The following is a 19,331-nucleotide window of genomic DNA, read 5'->3' on the forward strand; positions in this document are numbered from 1 at the left end:
TTACTGCTTATTCCCTTACGTTCTTATCCCAGATAGGGAGAAGGATTGCTTTTAAATTATCTGTCTTTTGCTCATGCTGAAGTGGGGTTTTTTGCTAAGAACTCTTTCTTTAAGAGGCAGACTTGTCCAAGAAAAAGTCTCTGCAACCTAATTTTCAACAAAGCCCAATTTAATAGCTCCCCAAGATAGTAATGCTTAGATGTTATCCCTATATTTTGGTCCCAGTCTGCCCCTAATAAACATGCATTTTGAGAAGAAAAGAGGTTGCACATTACTCACCCATGCTGAGGTACTAGGACTAGCATACTGCTTTAAAAGTACTATGAAGGGGAAAAATTATTCATAACTGTTTTGTGTAACTCATACTTTGTGTCATGGTGAAACAAGTACTAACTGTCTAGTCTGGCTTTTTATAATACTAATACCTGATAACATGAAAAATCTCTGCTTTGTATGAGTCCTGCCTTATCACTCATAGCATTTGTTTTAGAGAGCCAGCATGCAAATATTTTAGAATTAAAAAAAAAAGAGGTAACTAACACTAACTAAGGTAGAATTTGATTTGTTCTAAATTGTCTCTATGACCACACATGCAAAATACAAAATGCCACCTCTTTCTAGCAGCAGTTAAGGGCACACAGAACATCCCTGACAGCACCTAGCATTTTACAAAAAAAGGCACTGGATAGCAAAAAAAAACCAAACCAAAAACATTTTGAATGTCAGTGAAACACAGTCATCTCTAAACTAGATAATGTTTGCTGTTTCAAACAGCACACCAAGTCTGTTTCACAGTTTGCAGTAAGAAAGACAGATACAAAATCCTCCAAAAGTATTTTAAGTCAGCAGGATACAATGGTAAAGACCACAACATGAGCAGACTATCACCTCACCCTACTCCTCTGATATGGAAAGTTAAAACTTATCTTCAATTACCATACACAGTCAGATTTCAGTGTTGTCCCTCTTGCTGAAGAAAATCCAAGTTTCCAGAATGTTTCATGTCTCAGGTACACCCTGCTGCTGTTTCTCAGGCCCCCTATCCACCAGGCCCACAGATGATAAAAGTGTCTGTTGTTCTGCAGAACCCCCATAAAAACACTAGAGATAATTCCAAGGCCTGCACAGAAGCAAGTCCACTTGCCAAAAGCCTTTGAAACTTCTCAATTCACTGGGTATTGCACAATACACATTCACTACCTCCACTGACAATCAGGTCTGGATTGTCTTAAAAACTCAACATGTATGTAGAAAAGGAGATAAATGTAGTAACAGTGCACTGGTACACTGCTGCCTATATTCTAAATTTCTATGGTTGGAGCAGAAATTTCTGGTTTCATTGTTGGCATTAGGATGATCAGTAAACCTTCCTTGCAACTAAAGGAAACAAATTCCCTGAAAAAAACACATACCAAGCACATTAGCCGTACACTGGAGAATTCCTGAGACATCTTCAGTTTCTTCATTGCCAGAGCAGTCTGTGTAGGAGCATCTGTTTGATATATTGTGAAAATTCTTCTCTGCATCTCTGTAACTACAAAAAGAAAAAAAAAAGTTATAACAACTCCTTATACAAATGCAAAGTCAACAAATGTCTTTCAGAAGTTGTGGCAAAGGCTTAAGGATTAATTGCCCCATGATGGGCAATTTCAAGATTCAGCTGCACAGAGTACTGAGCCATCTTGTCTAGGCCACGCTTCTGTCAAGAAAAGTTGGACTTGATGAGCTTTGAGGTCCCTTTCCAACCTGATATTCTATGACTGAAAAAGATTTGCTATTCTCTTTCTATAAGAAGCATTCCAGTTCATTAAGCAGTTGCTGTCTGATGGGATTACAGAAGCAGGACTGAACAGCAGTTTACCATTTGCATCCAGGTTATGGATTGCTATTCCAAAGCATCTCTAAGAATTTGAGAGAAAAAGTTAAAAATTAAAGGAAACAGCTTATTGTGGAAGGCTGTGAAAGCACAGAGCAGAGCATTACCACGCACCTCTCCCCACCTCACATTAACACTCACCCAATAACTTGATGCTCAAAATACTGCAGTGTCTTTTGAAGAGTCTGCTGAATGGTCTGAGGCTGTGGAAGAATAATTTTAAAAATGGTGAGATCAGGGAATTGGAGCACAGTTCAATTAACAGATCTTTTCACACACTATTTTTCTTCAGTTTACTGCTCTTTATCTTCTACCTGCCATATGCCCATCGCAACAACAGATATTAAATATTATTATTTGTTCCTTGTATCTTACTTCACCATTTAAATAGGAAGAATTTTACAATGTGGCATAATTAACACTGCTTATAAGGCTAGTTGCACATAACAAAGGAGCCACTTCACTCTCAAAAACAGCTCTCAAAAGCTATCACCCACCAACTATCTCAGTAATTTAAAATAATTAATTTGAAATAGTCTGCAAGAAAATGCCATTATTTTGTGATGAAAGTATCACCAGGAAAAGGCACTGAAGTTTTAAACTCTATATGCTCCCTAGAGCATTTTCTAATAAAGAATATTATAAAGATTAAATTTATTTTGGCTTATTTTCCTGACAAGCTTTAACTCTTCTATCATCCTTCAGATTACCAGGAAAGTCAAGTTCATCAGAAGAAAATCATGACATGCCTCAAGCACTTCTATCCTATTTCACTTTAATAGATGTTCACCAAACTATGTATGTGCATAATTGTCTTTATTTGCACTATTACCACTACTACAGTGTTAACCAAAATACTTATGTATATCAATGTTTATTTTCTTACTATTACTGCTGCAGAGGCTACTATAATTTTGAAAGAATTCATGACAGAACTTTGGGCAAATAAAGGACATGTGATATCCATGTAATTTTCTCTCTTTAATTTTCCAAGTCATTTATGACAGAATGTTATTCCTCAAAAATTACTAGCTTGTATCAAATCCAAGGTTCCTCACCTGTCTATTTTGACCTGGTGCCAGAATTCAGACAGAGATACACAAATCAGAGTTATAAGTTTTTCTTCTGTATCAAAAGCACACATGGACATTTTGATCAGACTCACAACAACACATACTGAAATTTTAGAGATGTTTGGTCTTTTCCTGCCTTTTGGAATAGACATCTAATTGTTTTAGAAAGTAATAGTCAAAATGCCCCTTAATTAGAGGAATCTCATTCTAAAATCACAATCACCTTTGAAAAATCTCAAATTTTGCTTACTGAGCTACAGATTCAGCAGTTGAAGAGCTGAGCTCTTGTCCCACTTTGCTCAAACTCTTACTCATGAGCTTGTCCTGATGACAGCAGGAAGAAAAAACTTTATACCAGGCTACACTAGGTTTGTACGACTGCAAAAAATTTATTTTCTAATACAAAACTGTAAGAAAGCATCTACACTTTTGTATTAAAAATAAAATTAATTAAATTGTAAAAATTAAGATTTAAATGTATGCACTCAAAAAGAGCATAAAAGAGCTTATAGGAATGATGGGGACAAGCTTTTTAACAGGACCTGTTGCAGTAGGACAAGGGCAGTGTTTTAAAACTAGAAGAGGATAGAATTAGACTGGATATGAAAAAAAAGATTTTTATAGCAATGGTGGTGAAACACTGGAACAGATTGTCTAGTGAAGTGGCAGGTGACCCATTCCTGGAAACATTCAAGGTGAAGTTGGATGGGGCTCTCTCCAGGCTGAAGATGCCCCTGCTCATTCTAGGGAGGCTGGACAGAGGACCTTTAAAGGTCCATTCCAACTCAAATTGTTCTGTGATTCCATTAACAAAAAAAAAAGCTCAACATAGATGCAAACCTTGGAAAAGGCTTTTCTTGTTAACTCTCTATCAGGTAATCACTTTACTTCTCTGTGGGAGCTAAGTCACCCGTGCCAAAAGGCTTTAAAAGTTGTATGTTCTCTTGTAAAACACAATGGAAGCACCATATGAGTGAAACCATCGCATACCAAAAAAAATCTTCTTCTCAGTGGTACAGCACATGTCGAAGTCTTTAGGCCTAATGGGCTGCAGATATATTTAATGGCATGTTCTCACTGAGATTCAGAAGCTTTCCTGTGCTCAGGAGGCAGAAAAATCCTCTCTTTACGTATAGAAGAGATGTATTTTCTCACAGCAGCAACAAAGGAAAGCAGAATAGCTTTAAGCAAAGGAGTGAGAGCTGCCATTTCCCATCTCCATACAGCATTTCCCACAGCCCCACTCCCTACATACAGAATATCAGTATTCCACCAGCAACTCCTCTGACATGAAATAGGGAATAATAGAAATGTTTGATTGCTAAATTAAATCTCCATTCTGGTTGTCCCAAAGTGCTTCTACAGCAAGAATATGGAATGCAGCAATGCTTGGTATCACAACAGAGAGGACAAAAAACAGCTTCTTGTCTTCTCAAGAAGTTTTGCAGCTCAGAACACTTAAGCAATCGTCCACAAATTGTCTTTGTCCTTCTCATGCCTGGAAAACACACTGCACTCCTTAACCAGGGAAAAATCATTTTGACTACCTCAAGATTTGACAATACAAGCAATCTCCTAGTCCTGAACTTATTTCAATGGTAAACATCCCTTCTCCTGCAGTGCTGAATGGAAAAAAAATTCCCATGTTAACTTTGTCTCCTGAAAGCTAAATCGGTTTCCTAGCTGTTGTCAGACAATTGTAAACAACCCCATGAACTCACACCACTTTTCACTGGCAACTCCTATCAAATCTTAGAAATTAAGTGCCAACAAAAATAGGATTTACTATTAAAACACGGGTCATTAACAGAGCTCAGTGTAATGCGCTCAGGGCCAGAATGAAAACTGATCCAAGGAGTCACAAAGTCTTTCTTCATCTCAGACAAGAATTATTATGGCATGTTGCTGTGCATCCTTAGAGAGTCACTATGCTCACCTTCTCAGTTTGCTGCATTTCATCACTGGTGAATGTCATTTTGCTACAAAAGTAATTCTGTAACCAGGGCAGTCTCTAAACAAAACAGTGAGAAGAGATCCGACACCTGTTTGCAGCTGCCTACAAGGGCAGTTTGGTGCTGCTTCTTCCACTACTGACAATTCATTGCCCATGAGACAGAGAATGAGCAGGAAAACATTTCTACCCTTTTTTTTTTTTTTTTAATCCAGTAACAAGACTGGATGGAGGCAAAATAGCTAAACCTTCTCCTAGCAGCATGGCATGCATGACCTCTCCCAGAAGCAGAGTTCTACCACACAAGGAGGTAAAAGACAGCCTTTAACCATACACCTCCCCTACTCAGTGCTCAGGGCCATTTATTTACTGAAGAGATTGTAAAGTTTCATGGCTACTTAAAATTATAGGATTTAATGTAAATATAAGCCAGGGACTATTACCTAAGCCATTAAATGTCAACAATTCCTTTTGATTATGATGATTGACTAATATTTGTATGCATCACAAGAGGAGTAGTCACATCTGTTCATGTGCCTGAGAACAAATCAAAGTAAAACAAATTCTTGTTATTCCTAACTGTAAATTAATTCAAGGATTGCCATACCAGATCACATCCATCATATGGATGTGATCTGGTATGGCATGTAAGGTGTAAGGGAACACTGGAGATACTCAGACTGATCTCTTGCATGGCAGAGAATAGAGGACTTCCCTAAAATAACTCTGAATTCAGACATCACAGCCAAAGCTAATGTATCAGAATAATTTGTAAAACATTACTGAATCAATGGGTCATATAGGTTTGAAAGAACCTCTGGAGGTCTCCTAGACCCACATTCTCCTCAAAGTAATTTGAGTTAAAACTGGTTGCTGGAGTCATTCTTCAGACAAGTTTTGAGTTTCTCCAAGGACGACAATCTCCAAACCTCTCTGGGAAACCTGTGCCAGCATCTGAACACCTCCATGACATCTCATTTCTTTCCATAATTCTGATTTTAAACTTCCATCTTTCAGCTTTTTTGCCTCTCATCCCTCTTCCACTCTGTACCCCCAAAGAGAGGCTGGCTCAATCTTCCCTACACACCCTGCTCAGTTTAGCTGTAGACTGCATCTTTCTGCTCACCCTTTTCTCCAGAGAATGAACCCCCTTCCCCAATAAGCATCATTTAGAGGCGCCTTCACAAGGTTGTGCAGCCAATTAGAGATGACCTCAGCTCACTTTGTCAGATTCCTGCTCAGCAGTCCTTGCTCCTCCAGAGCACACCCCTTGCTCCTCCAGAGCACATGTCCCTGGAGATCACAGCCTGGCTAACAACACTCCATCACAGCTACAGACTGCCTGCCAGATGTGCCTGCACCAGCCAGAGCCTTGCCCCTCCGCCAGCAGGACTGAGGAGATGCCAGCTGGGCACTGCACCCTTCACCCAGAGCCGTGCAGCCACTCCCGACTCCTCAAGGTTCCCCCTGGCTGCATCACAGGTGCCCCCCTGGATGAGCAGCAGGGGTCACAGTCCAGGAGACAAACAAGCTTTGGCAGCCTCTTTGCAAGGCTGGTGTGTGAGCTCTTGGCAAGCAGCAAACCTCCTGTGACAGCACACGAGGGCTTCTGTCTCCTCAGAAGAGAGCTTCTGAACCCTACCGCTCCCTCCTCTTCTGGAACCTTCCAGGGGTTGAGGCTCTGCTGCCCCATCTGAAGGGAGGGAAGTCATCTCTCCCACCTCTTCACAGGGCACTTTACCTCCTCTGCACCTGATGAGTCACAGGTGGAACAGGGCCTCAGCATAACCAACATCCAGCCTTTGCCATCTTGAAAGTTTCCACCCTGGACTCTCAAAGCTTATCTCTCTTTTTCTCTCCTTCCTTTTGACATGGAGTTCAGGTTCTTGGCTCTGCAGGGCCTCTGGAGAGATCTGTCCATCGTCCCTCACTATCTATGGCAGCTGTTCCCCCTGGCCCCTCCCTGCTCTCTGAGCAGAGTGCCTGGCCCTTGGCACCACCAGGCAGCAATCCCGGAGGTGGCAGCCCTGCCACTGTCACTCTGCCAGCCACCACTGCTTACAAGATGCACTCCTGGAGAAATGTGCCCTTCCTGCTAGCTCTCATCCTGCTCTCCAGTGGTGCAAAACTGGTTCAAGTCCTGAAGATAGAGGAGTAATAGTTCCTCAAAAACTCCTGTTATGACTAACTGGAGAAAATCTTTATGAAGACTTTTGACTAAATGAACTTGAAATATTCCTGGTTTTTGAACTCAGACAACTTCTTTTTGGAAAAGGATTCTAGTTTAAACTGTGGGGCTTTTTTCTTTTTCTCAGTTCAGTTTTCTCTTCTTGCAGCTTCACTGCCTCAGGTTTCAAGGCAAAAGGGAAAGAACTTCCACTTTAACTGCATCCCTTCTTACAAATGTCTTTCCTAAGGCAATCAAACATAAACTTTCCAATCTTCTCAGAGTACAGAGATTTTAGCCTATTCTCTAGCCATTTTCTGTTGCCTTTGAAATGACTTTCATTTGATTGCTACACCTTTGGAAATAAACTGTAGGGCTCATCTGCCCAACTGCAGGCACCCACAGTGATTCATTTAATCCTCTGGTTGGCATCTAATACGTGCCTGAGGACTTAGTCTTTATAAATACCCTTTTCTTTCTTTTGTCTAGAAGAAACATTGATTGATTGCTACAGACTTCGACATCTTAAAATGTTTAGGTAAGGACAGACAAACCCCACACTGAGGTGACAGAACTGCACACAGTATCCCAGATGACAGTCTAAATTTACATAAATGCAGTTTCAAATTCAAATGCCATTCCTTTTGCATCCTAAGATACCCAGATGGAATTAGGGAAGAAAGAGGCTGTATGGAACACTGCCAAGCGAGCAGCCAGGTACACAGACAGTTCCTCCTTAACCCTAACAAAGTTTCAAATATTTTTTCCTCAGAAAAGCTAAGTGGCTCCTAGCTGAGCTTCAGAAGGGCTTCAGCAGTCATGCTGTTAAAAACCTGAGTGCTTAAAATTTTAAACATGGAAACCAAAGCATTGAAGAGCATAACAGGCTCTGCTAGAAACCACTTTGCTTCTATCAGAATTCCTTCAAGTATGTCCATTGGGTTAGGGGGCTCTCCCACAGTGTTGTGCCCTGGGGAGCTGCAAAGCCCTTCCCAGAGGAATCTGCACCCCTGACTGCAGGAGAGCCTGTGGACCTCAGCCAAATCAGCATTGTGACACTGAAAGTTTTAAATGCTTCCAATTTCAAGTGTTCAGTCACCAACTCAGCAGATGTGTATGCCTTTAATGGCCAGATTCACTGCTGGCGATCATTCATTAATGAAAACATTTCCTTTTTCACCTTTCAAAATCAATTTTAGTCGAGCCTTTGTGCTTAGGTGACTGCAGATGTCTAAGCACACACGAGCAGGTGCGCATCTGGCCCATCCGGAAGAAGATAAATGGCAAAACAGTCATTTCCAGTTTGGGTATTTTTATTATTTACCCCATGATCATGTAAGCAGTGAAACACTGTTCCCTCCCTACCCTTCTGGTCAGCAAAATATTGAATTAAAGAGGTTGTAAACAAAGAATCAAGGCTCCAGTTGAAGACAAACATTTATCAACACTCCCAAGTGCCAGGAGTGGGGAGATAAGCATTGAAATTGCCGCAGCTAGGGAAAAGCAGAACTGAAAAAGAAAAGGAAGGCTCCTTTGGCATGCAGCAATGTTACGATGATGCAGAAAGGAAGAAAACTCCCTAGCAGGTCCTGCACAGCCAGCCCTCTCCCTGTCCCATTCCCAATAGCTGAAGAATGGAATGATAGGGAACAGACAGAAATCAGAGTCACAACATAAGCAATCATCTGAAATTTTTAAAAAGAAATAATCTTTAGGGGTTTAACAGTGCTTTTGATAATGTAATCAGGAAAAAAATATAGGTCTGCTCTCTAGATTCTGAACATTTTAAGGTGTACCTATTTTTTTACCTGCTTCTATTTGAGCTAAAAATATATCTTTTTTATGAAGACCAGCTTCCCAATTCCAGATGAAAGCACCCCCTGCTCGCAGACCTCCATGACTAGCAGCAGATACTCCTCGGGATCAAGAGAGGAAAATGCATAATCCCCAGGAATGGACTGTCTGGGGATCCAGGGCAGGGTGACTGACAGCTGGAGGCAAAACAAGCTGCCTGCAACAGCTCACGATGATCCAGACGGGACCGTGCAGCGCCCGAGCTCAGCACAACTGGCAGGCAAACCTGAGCCCATTCTCCTCCTCAGGTCATACAAACTGGGGTCCTCTTCACAGAGAAATGCTGGTGCACCTCAGAGAATTGACTTAATTTAATAAACAGCATTGAGATTATGAATTTTGCCCAATACTATTTCATGGCAACAATGCAAACACTGTGAAGAAATAAAGCAGAGCTAAATAATGACTAGAACATGTAAGTTCTGCATCCCCAGCTGCCTTTCAGCTAGAAGAATCACATACATTACAGATGGAAATTGCCTATTAGAGCATCTAGCCTAACTCCCTGACAGCGAAGGATAAATATCTCAGGGTGCTATCCCCTATAACACCAGCTGCAATCACTTTGTTAATCTCTGAATTTCAGTCTGGTCTGAAATGGACAGAAAAACTGTTCTGTGCTGCAGAGAGTATGTGTTCAGTAAGATTACAACAGATGATCTATTGCTAATGCTACCTGTTCATCTTTTAATACAACTAATATCTACTACATAAAATCATCAGTGCTACTCCAGCAGACTGATAGGAAATGAAAAGCTTTATAGGTCGGTCCTTTTCAAGGTTTTTTTTTTGCTGAGACAGAAGAAGAACCAATTCCCCTAGTGTAACTGGACCTAATTTCATATGCAGCTCTACATAGGTATTTATCCCTCTGAAACCTATGGACAAACCACAGATGTTTTTAATCTTCATTCTGAAACTTAGTTTGAGAGTTGGCAAACCGACACATACAAAAAGAATCTGGATACAAGACAGAATAAGTTCTTTTACTGAAAGCACTTCATAGCAGCCTTTAACATTAGCACAAGACGTAGAAGGCAAGAGAAGGCTTTCCTCTGTATTAACATGATGCATTTTATCCGAGTACAACCAACTGCTGTGAGGTGGTAACTGGCTCTGCTCAAACAGTTTCAAATGAAGGACGTTCACGCTTGTTTTGATGCAGCCATGAGGGCTCACTGCTTTTGCAGGGGTATCTATTATTGATCACGACATTCTCGTCCCCCTTACATGTTTCTGTTTGCACCTGCACACCCTGGCCAGGGGAGAGGCAGAGAAGTGCAAAGCAATTTAGATCAATTTTGTGGGATCACCACTAGTGCTGCCACGCTCTGCTCTGTCAGCCAGCGGGTCCGAGCTGCCCATGGGCAAGCCTATTCCCCAGCAGGGATATGCTCACTGCTTCCAGGCAGCAAACCTGTCTGCAACCTGTGAATGTTTCCAAGACACATTTTCTCCAAGCACTGAAGGGAAGTTAAGATTCAGCCTGGAACAGCACATATATTAAGAAAGCCAATATTACTGTGACTGGTCTAAGCATTAGATGTCAAATACTTAAACTCACACTCAATAAAATTTCATCAAGGTCAATACAATGCTGCAGGCCCTTGAGCAGATAATTTTTTTAGTATTTTATTTGCTGAAGCTGAATTTTCTTTGCAGCAGATGTTAAACTGCTGGACAAGAAAAGCAACTTAAACCCACTGCGATGCTCATATTGATGATATTTTCCTGAATGTTCCTGTTTAAGACATCACAGCTCTATTTCAGGCTTTAAAATAATAGATTGACTGCAGACTGCTTGTGTGACCTTCTGTATAACTGACTTTTGTCTATGTTAAGTTGAAAGATACTTGGCAAAAGTCTGGTTTTATTATACTTTCCAAAAAAATCATTCTGTTTGCCTGCTGAAATGAGAAATTAGAAGTTTCTCATAGAATGTGCCTCTCTTCACCATTCTCATGCTTCACACCCACATTCTTGAGAAGGATGTTACTCGTATAAGAAGCTCATCCAGCCTGGGCTACTAAGTGAATAAGCTCATCACAGCACTGATATGGGTATCATTTGACATTACCTTATTTCATTCAGAAAGACAGGCAGAAGTCATTTCTACAACAGCAGAGCTTAGCTGTACACAATGTGTTAATGTAAGCCATTAGGAGCTCAGAATACTTGTGCAAAATTTTTCCAAAATCTTTTGCAAAAATCAATTTGCTACCTCTCCTGCTAGTGGCAGCAGCTTGTTAAGGGAGTAGAGGTACAAAGCTAGTAAAAGGAGCAGTATTCATGGACACTAAGTGGCAGAGGTTTAGGATGGAGCCAGTTTGATATAAGCTGCTACACTGCAACTTCTCTGCCAAAACCCCACCTCCGCTCACTGGAGGATTCACTTGCAATTAAGCAATTTGAAGTTACAGTAGTTCTGTGACATAAGTCATAGCCTACACACTAACATAAATGACTGCCTTTACATTCACTTTTCTTCCACTGGCTGGAAAAGGGCTGCATCCAAAAAGACAGTCCTTAAATTCAAACTATTTGGCGGCAGCCAGTAGCAGCTTCCTAAATAACACAGGAAAAAAAAGTGTTCTTACATTAATATGTTTTGAACTGGGCATTTAAAGAATGGCAGAAATAATTCAAAGTGAACAGAAAAGCATAACAGAAGTGATTTTCACTTAACCGTTTTGTAAGCAATGCGTTACATTGGCCTTTCAGAAAGTAAAATCAAATGGAAGTGTTAGTCAGTTTAATGCTGTGTTGTGCTGTAATTTGTGTTTCAGAAAGACCAGTGCAGTGCTTAGGGGTACACAGATTCCTCTGAATGCATACCCGGTCACTCTCGGCTCCTTAAGGGATAGCCTATGCCTCTTAGATGGGAGCAGAATATTTGACTTTTCAAATCAGTGACAAATTATGTTTTTCTGATTTAGATTCTATTTTCAGCCTGGTATTGGATGCAAGTCAAAATAAAACTGGACCAAAAGTGAAAATTGCTGCATGGAACTAGAATTCAGTAAGATACTAAACTGCACTTTTAAAGACTCCATCTATTCCAGCTGGTGCCCGGATACTGTTCTCCTATAGGCTGTTCCTACTGTTCTCCTATAGAGCTCCTAAGGGCAGAAAATATTATTTTGATAATGAATAGCATATAATATCATGTTCTTTACTTATAGTTAATCAACATGTATGTCTTTGTGGGTGCAAAATTATTCCTTTAAAATAGAACTCAATAACAAAGCTGGAATCAAAAGGAGAATGCATCATTAAATTTGCTTGTGATGTGCATATAATTACCAAGTTTTTTCTTAAAAACAAGGTCATAAATCAATGTCCCTATTAAGTTCCCAGCATTTTATTATTTATCTCCAATAAACTGAACCCAGCCTGGTGACAAGAGCAACTGTTTGTTTTGGGAGCAGCTGGATCTTGCTCCAGATTTCTCTGATCAGAGCGCATAACCAAAGACCATCCGACAGTGGTTCAGATGAAGGAGGACAGAGGGACATCTGAGTTCTGTCAGGAACATGATTTAGGAACATGTTAGAACGGACAGGAGCTGCCTTCACAATTACTCAGCCCTGTGGGGAGATCACAGGGATCCAAGGCTGTGAGAGGGCAGGAACAGTCATGGGGCACTGGTGCCAGGACCTCGTGGGCCGATGGAGCCACCAGAGCTGTGTGCAAAGCCTGGGGTTCATTGCACTGGGCAGCAAAGTTTGGTCCCACCAGCCATCATCCTCACAGCCAGGTGCTGAGCACAGCTCCCCAACCCCACGGGCTGGGTACCACTGTGCCTCCACCCTTCTGAGGTCAGGGCACTTGGCTACACAGCAAACTGGGACTGGGGGAGGCAGCAGGGCAGCAGCTCAGTGAGATGTTCAGCACAGCTAGTTTGGTGAGTGCAGCTGAGACAAGAGAGCTGCCTCTCCTTGCATTGTTGCTGTTCTGCCCCCCTGCCTGGAGCACCCTGCTCCCCCAGCACAGCCTACTCACAAATGTCAGTGGTGGGATGCGGATGGAGGTCTCATCACCGCATGGTTTTCCCCAAAATACAGAGCTGTTTTGGTGGGAGGTAAGCCCTACCATCCTTCTAGTTCTGGGGCTCAAAGAAGAGAGGGTTTGCAGTGAGCGCATTCCAGATGAACAGTAGCAATCCTTCACCCATCCAGGCATTTCAAGGAACATTTACAAACCCACGGGAACATAAAATGAACCCATGCTGAAAGAGGGATCAGGTCCCTACATCCTCTAGTATAACTACTGCAGGAAAAAAATCTCCAATAATCAGTGTAAGAGAAAAAGTGGAATATCATGCCTGCTGGAAAGTGCTAGAAGCTGTTGTCCAGGAGCAAGGAGAATGGGGTGGATTCAAAGCTGCAACACAGCAAGGTTCACTTTTTGATATTTTTCCACATTTCCACAAAAAGTAATGTTTGTGCAAAGTCATACTCAGCCAGAATCGAGACCAAGATTACAAGTGATAAAAAAATGCAGTAACTTATTTTCACTGTATTTTAGTGTAATGTATCTTGAACACCTCATTACTGCATTTCTTTCTACAAAATCTCCTACAATTGACAGCACAGCTGTACTAACTCATGAATGAATTCCACAGGATAAACATTTCGTACGCATTTTTGCACTACCACTCCTAAGATGAAGCCTGTTTGCACAGCCTTCTCTTGCTGCTCTGCCCTACAGACTCCCCTCTTGGGTGCCCAATGCCCTTTTTCCCCTTGGATGCTCCTTCCTGCTCTGTTCAAGGCTCTCCACATGCCCACAGCAGCTCTCAGTAGCTCCTGCTCCCACTTAGAACTCTCTGCATGGTACAGTAGTATTAAATACACACACAGAATTTTTTTTCCAGTGAAAACACAAAACAATGTTTTACTGAGTATTCAATCCTCGTCATTGCTGAAGGAAACCACAAAAAACTATGGCTAAGTATGAACATCAGGAACCTGTAGCATCCTTCAACTTTGAAAGTTGGGATGAGGACAAATAGCTGCTGCATTCATGTTTGAATAGACAATATTACACCTTGCAGGCTAGATATATAGTATATACATCTGTATGTACACAAGGATGTTTATATACTTAACAGAGACCCCTATCTATGGTAGTATGGAATGAAGATCTATCCACATCTATAAAAAATATTAGAGCTTTTTGCTTAGAAAGAACATCTGTCAGTGCTCCCTTCAGACTTGCCTTCTAATTTAACAAACAACATAAATGAATCCCATTAAATCAATTTTACAGGCAAAGTGGCTTTTTTAAACTTCTAATTAAAGTTATTCCTGATTTGTATCAGCAGATGCGAAAAAATAATCAGATCCAAAGTGTTAGACATATGACTACTTGACTTGTTGCAGGAAGGCATATATTCAGTATTACAGAGCTCAGTAAGAAAACACCAAAATAACAAAACATCTGAACAGTAGTTTCTCTGAGTGAAAAATAAAAAAGCAGGGGACATGGTTCTTTCCCTAAACCAAGACTAGGACAAGACTTCTTTGAATTTATGACATTAATTTATGCCAAAATGAGTAAGATGGGAATGAAGCTGTAGTTACGATGCCAAGATAAAAGGGAAATTTTAAGTAATTTATCACATTAAAGTTTTTAAATAACGTATATTTTAGCAACAAGGATTGCTACAATTACCTCTCAGGGAAACCATGAAAGCTGTACTTTGGGACATCAAAACCATGTTAGATGAAATTTTTGCGTTCTTAAACAAAATTTCTCTGTGATCAGGGAAGAAGAGGACTTGGATTTGTCAGAGTTTTATTCATGTCTTAATTCAAGGGATGTGTTTATTTTTAAAACAAATCCAACAACTTATATGCAAAACTGTAATTGTCTCTTATAGCAACATAATACAGGAAGTAACAGTCAAAGCTTAGAACTAAGGTTATCTCAAAATACTGCGCTGAACTACTTCTGAATATTTCAAATATTTGGGGTAACATATGCTCTAATTATACCATTGCATTACTATCAAATTAAATAGCTTCTCTCTTTTTTTAATATACTAAAACAAGACAGGTCACCTGAAATATCATCTATTAATAACAGCATTACAAGACCAGATTCCCAGTGGAGAGGGAAAAAATCAATGGGAAATAAAAGTCTTAACTGCAACTGGATGACTATTTAATGCACTAAAACTTCTCCCATTAAACACCCTGTCTACTCTTGTTCAGCACTTAAACTCCAAACAGAAAAGAGTATATTAAAACCAATGCAAACTGGGAGTTGATGGTGATGAGACTCATAAGGAATTTCCAAAGCTGCCTAGTAATATGAAAAAAGATGATCTGATGCCACAATAGCAGGTACAGTTGCCCTGCACATTACGACTACTTGTTGCCATTAATGTTTCATGCTTTAATATATTAAACTACCTCAGAGCCCAAATAAACATTCAGTTGCAGCTGAAACTTCAGGAGTAAATTTTAGCAGTGATCACAGACGTACGTACAGAAGCATAGCACAATCATAGCAAAAAGGCTGGAGAAAAACCTTCTTTTTTACACTAATCTACAAGAACTCCTGAGACACTGATTTCAGTCTTACAAAATTACACCAGCATATGTTACGGGCTCTACCTGAATTCGCTCCTGATGTTAACAGCATACAGACAATGCGTCCCTAACTCTCAACTACAGGCGCAGCTATCCAGCTGGATTTCAAAGTCTGCTTTAAAGAATGCTGCTTTAAGTAATATCTGCTCATCCAGGAGGCACAGGGAAATCTGTTGCTGAAATATTTCCGAGCACATAGCCGGAACTTTGTTTTGTTTTACCCTATGCAGTAGAAAGAAGCCCTTCAAATGTAAGAAGTTCACATCCCCTCACTGTTCAGGAACAATATGCACGCCATGCATCACACAGATGCAACTTTTTATATAATAAAAATATAAGGAAAAAACCCGTCGCTAGTACCAGTGATAAGCACTTTATTGCTTTGTTTTCATTCAGAGAGGGACTCGGCAGAAACGATAAACCCAGCCAAAGCGGCAGCTACGCCTAAGCGTGACTCCCGACCCGATTTCCAGCACCGGGCTGCCGGGAGCTGTACTCCCGCAGGTCTGCGAGGCTGGCAGCCGGCAGCCGGAGCGGACACGAAGAGGTAGCGGGCTCCAGCGACCCGGCGGCACCACCCGGGAGGGGGGCGCGGGCACCGCCGCCTCTTTCCCGACAGGGACCCGAGCCCCCGGGGCAGCCGCGGGGCTGTGCCGGGCGCGGGCGGGGGCGGGGGCCGGGCGCGGGGCACTCACCGCGGGGGCCGTCAGCCGGCGGATGCTCTCGCCCAGAGAGTCCAGGTTGACCCGCCGGCGGCGCGGAGCGCGGCGCGCCCCGGCGCTGGCCGCGGCGGCGGCGGCGAAGGGGATGTCAGCGGGGCCGGGAGGGCTGCGGCTGCCGTTCCAGCAGAGGCGGGACAGGGGACACTCGCCCTCCTCCTCGGGGCTCGTCTCCGGGCAGTCCGAGCCCAGCGAGCTGAAGGACTCTGACGAGATCTTGCGGCGGGACATGGTGCCGCGGGCGGGCCGGGCGCGGGGCGGCGGCGGGCTCAGCGCGGGGCGGCGGGCAGCCGCGGCGGGCAGCGCCGAGCTGGGCGGGCGCGGGGGCGGCCGCCTCGCATGGCCGCGGGTGCCCCTGGGCGGGCGGGATGCAGCGGCGGAGCCGCCGCGCCGGGGCCGGCGCAGACCGCGGCGCTGCCCCGCTCCGCAGCTCTCCGCGCCGGGCCGGGAGCGCGGGTGCCGCGCCGCGCCGCGCCGGGAGCCTTTAAAGCGGCGGCGGCAACAGCGGCGGCTGCTGCCCTCCTCTGCCTCGGCCGCCCGCCCCGCTCTCCCCTCCCCCGGCTCCCTCGCTGCTCCGCGGGGATCACGTGTTGTTTGGAGCCCTTTCCCCCTCCTCCTCCTCCACCTCCTCCCGCCTCCCCCGCCCCGCTCGCCGCCTGTCGCGCTCGGCCCCGCTTTCCGCGGCCCCGCCGCCCCGCTGCTCCGCGCCGGGGAGATGCCCCCAGCACCCGGCGGGGCGGACCGAGGGCTGGGCCGAGGGCAGGGCCGGCGCGCAGCCCGCGCTCCCGCCGCTGCCGGCTGCCGGGAGGGCGGCAGGGCGCTCCGGTCGGAGCTTTGGAGCTTTGGAGCTGGGCTGGAGTAAGCGGGGAGGTGGCCCGCTACCCGCGCACGGCTCCGCGGGGAGCGACGGTGCCAGCGCGGGGAATGGGGACGATCCCGGGGCCCTCCCGTGGCTGCCGCCCCGCCGCCGCCGCCTCTAGTCCCGCCGCGGTGCTGGACAGCTCCCTGGCAGCTCCAGCGGCCGGGAAAACCGGTACGCGCTCCCTGCCAGCTCTCCCCGCCAGCGAACTTTTGAAATTAAATTAGAAAAGCTGAAGCTTAAGAAATAAATCATTTTAAAAATTGGGGAGACAGGATGCCGGCCATCATCTTTCAGAATCAAAAGCCGTCGTCTTTGTGCAAGCACTGCTCCCGTTAACACTGTAAGTCGTGTCCAAAACAGCAAAGAAACTAAATTCATTCCCACGCTCCAGCCCTGGCAAGGGGAGAAAGGACTGGGCTAAGACAGAGGACCTGAAGCAGAGGAGCTTCGATCCTGGATGGCACACGAGGTGTCTTCTTCCCAACTTTTCTTACCCATGCTGTCAGTTTAAAGACATCTTTCAAGATTCATTCCAATAGTGATAACCCCATCTAGTTCTCCTCAGCAAAAATGCTCTAAGGAAATGTGATCTCAGCTGAAGTGGTTCGTCCTACCATCAATGAAGACAGCTTGTCATTGCTTTCCCTTTGTTCAAAAAAACCTTATTTTAAAAGGAAATTATTTTAAGGTAGTTTTTACTCTACCTTTTCACTGGATTATGACATGTTTTACAACCTTATCCTTTTAAATGTCTGAACGCAGCCTAAACAAGGACTTACTGAAGAAACTAGGGAGATTTCCACAGGTATGAAGGAGCTTTATGAGCATGGCCCCAGGCAGCACAAGCCGGTGTCTGCTCTCAGAGGAGGCACAGGTCTATGGCTGAACATGCTGCTTTAGCTGGGGCACAACAACCTTTGCCAGGACCTTGCTTTCAGTGTGTCATCCTTGTATCCTTTGACTCGCATAGTGTCTTTTTTTCTTTCTTTCTTTTTAATAGAAATAGACATGGAGTCTGATGATTGAAGCCTGTGGCTTGAAAGGATGTCTAGTAAAGCCAGAGTGTTCCATACTACCTTCTGTTGCCATGGGAAGTATTGCACTTGGGATGCACAGACTTTCTTTTGGCAGTCCTGGTGATTCCCTCGGCAGCCCTAGAACATAAATCAGGCATGACTTCACATTCAAGTAATTCACACATGAACCTTCAAATCTGTTGTCCGGCTCTGTGTTTCCTCCTCAAGTGATTAACAATATTCATCAGTATCTGAGTGTAGGGAGGTGAAACCGTCACTCTGTCTTTCTTGTTGCTCCCTTTTCACAGATCCTCCTTTTCATAGATTCTTTGAGATCGGCTGCCCTTGCTGGCCCACAGGCCAAGCACCCACCATTGAGGGGACTCAGGAACTAAGGGGTCTGAAAGGTGCCCTTTGGTGCTAAGCATCATCCCTAACACAGGGTACTCTGTGTTAAGATGTTAGCATTCTTCACATGCTCCAGTTTCCATTAAATTTACTTCCTTCTCATAGACCATTTCATACAGTCCTCAGTGAAGTAAACTACCACTGGTTTCCTGGCTGATGCAGTGACAGTGACAACTGGGTAAGAGCCACATAGTTTAGCATGGAAAATGCAAATACATATTTATAAGTTCTAAACTGCAAAAATACCAAAGTGTCAGCTGGTTCCATGTGCAGCACTTCAGCTGTAGGGTAAGCAACTTGCTTGGAGGCATTTTGCATTTTATTCAGCACTAAGGAAGAGGGTTTCAGCATGACAAAAATGGCACTTTTTAGGTCTTTAGTTTTCTCTTTTTCTTGAAGTTTAAAGGAGCACTTCCCAATGCAACTTACTGGTAGCATTTGACAGTACTTGAGTTACCCTTGCAGCTTTAAATTTACTTTCCTAATGCTCCTCATGGCCATATCCCTTTTATGTCTATAATACAGTGATCCTGAAGTGGAAAAGAAAATTCTCTGCCTCAGTGACTATTCCTGAGGTCAGGGGGTCATAACCAAACGTACTTGTGTACCAAACCAACTCTTTTGAAGAATGTGAAAGACATTTTCCTTCAATGTCTTGATAGTCAAGACATTGAAGGAAAGACATTGATAGTCAATGTCAAACTTCATAGCTCAGCAGAAAATGCCATTAGGTTCTTCAAGTATTCTTGTTTTCAGATGAAACAGAGCTTTGAGTAAACCCAGACCATGTTGGCTAGTCTGATTAG

At 43.5% G+C, this 19,331-nt stretch overlaps 1 protein-coding gene across 1 annotated transcript in view; it reads right to left on the minus strand.

Moving 5' to 3' along the window:
• The window catches only part of GUCY1A2 (guanylate cyclase 1 soluble subunit alpha 2), a 142,012-nt gene extending 125,529 nt beyond the window's left edge, over window positions 1-16,483 (minus strand). Inside the window, exons 1-3 of the mRNA XM_030234080.2 lie at window positions 16,216-16,483; window positions 2,018-2,079; window positions 1,413-1,534 (exon numbers count right to left, since the gene is read on the minus strand). Of these exons, the coding sequence (XP_030089940.1) occupies window positions 1,413-1,534; window positions 2,018-2,079; window positions 16,216-16,470 (439 nt within the window). The 5' untranslated portion in view covers window positions 16,471-16,483. The remainder of the gene's footprint in view (window positions 1-1,412; window positions 1,535-2,017; window positions 2,080-16,215) is intronic.
• Between the last annotated feature and the right edge of the window lie 2,848 nt (window positions 16,484-19,331).

Source organism: Serinus canaria, chromosome 1 (genome assembly GCF_022539315.1).
Source record: "Serinus canaria isolate serCan28SL12 chromosome 1, serCan2020, whole genome shotgun sequence".
In the NCBI taxonomy this organism is placed as follows: domain Eukaryota; kingdom Metazoa; phylum Chordata; class Aves; order Passeriformes; family Fringillidae; genus Serinus; species Serinus canaria.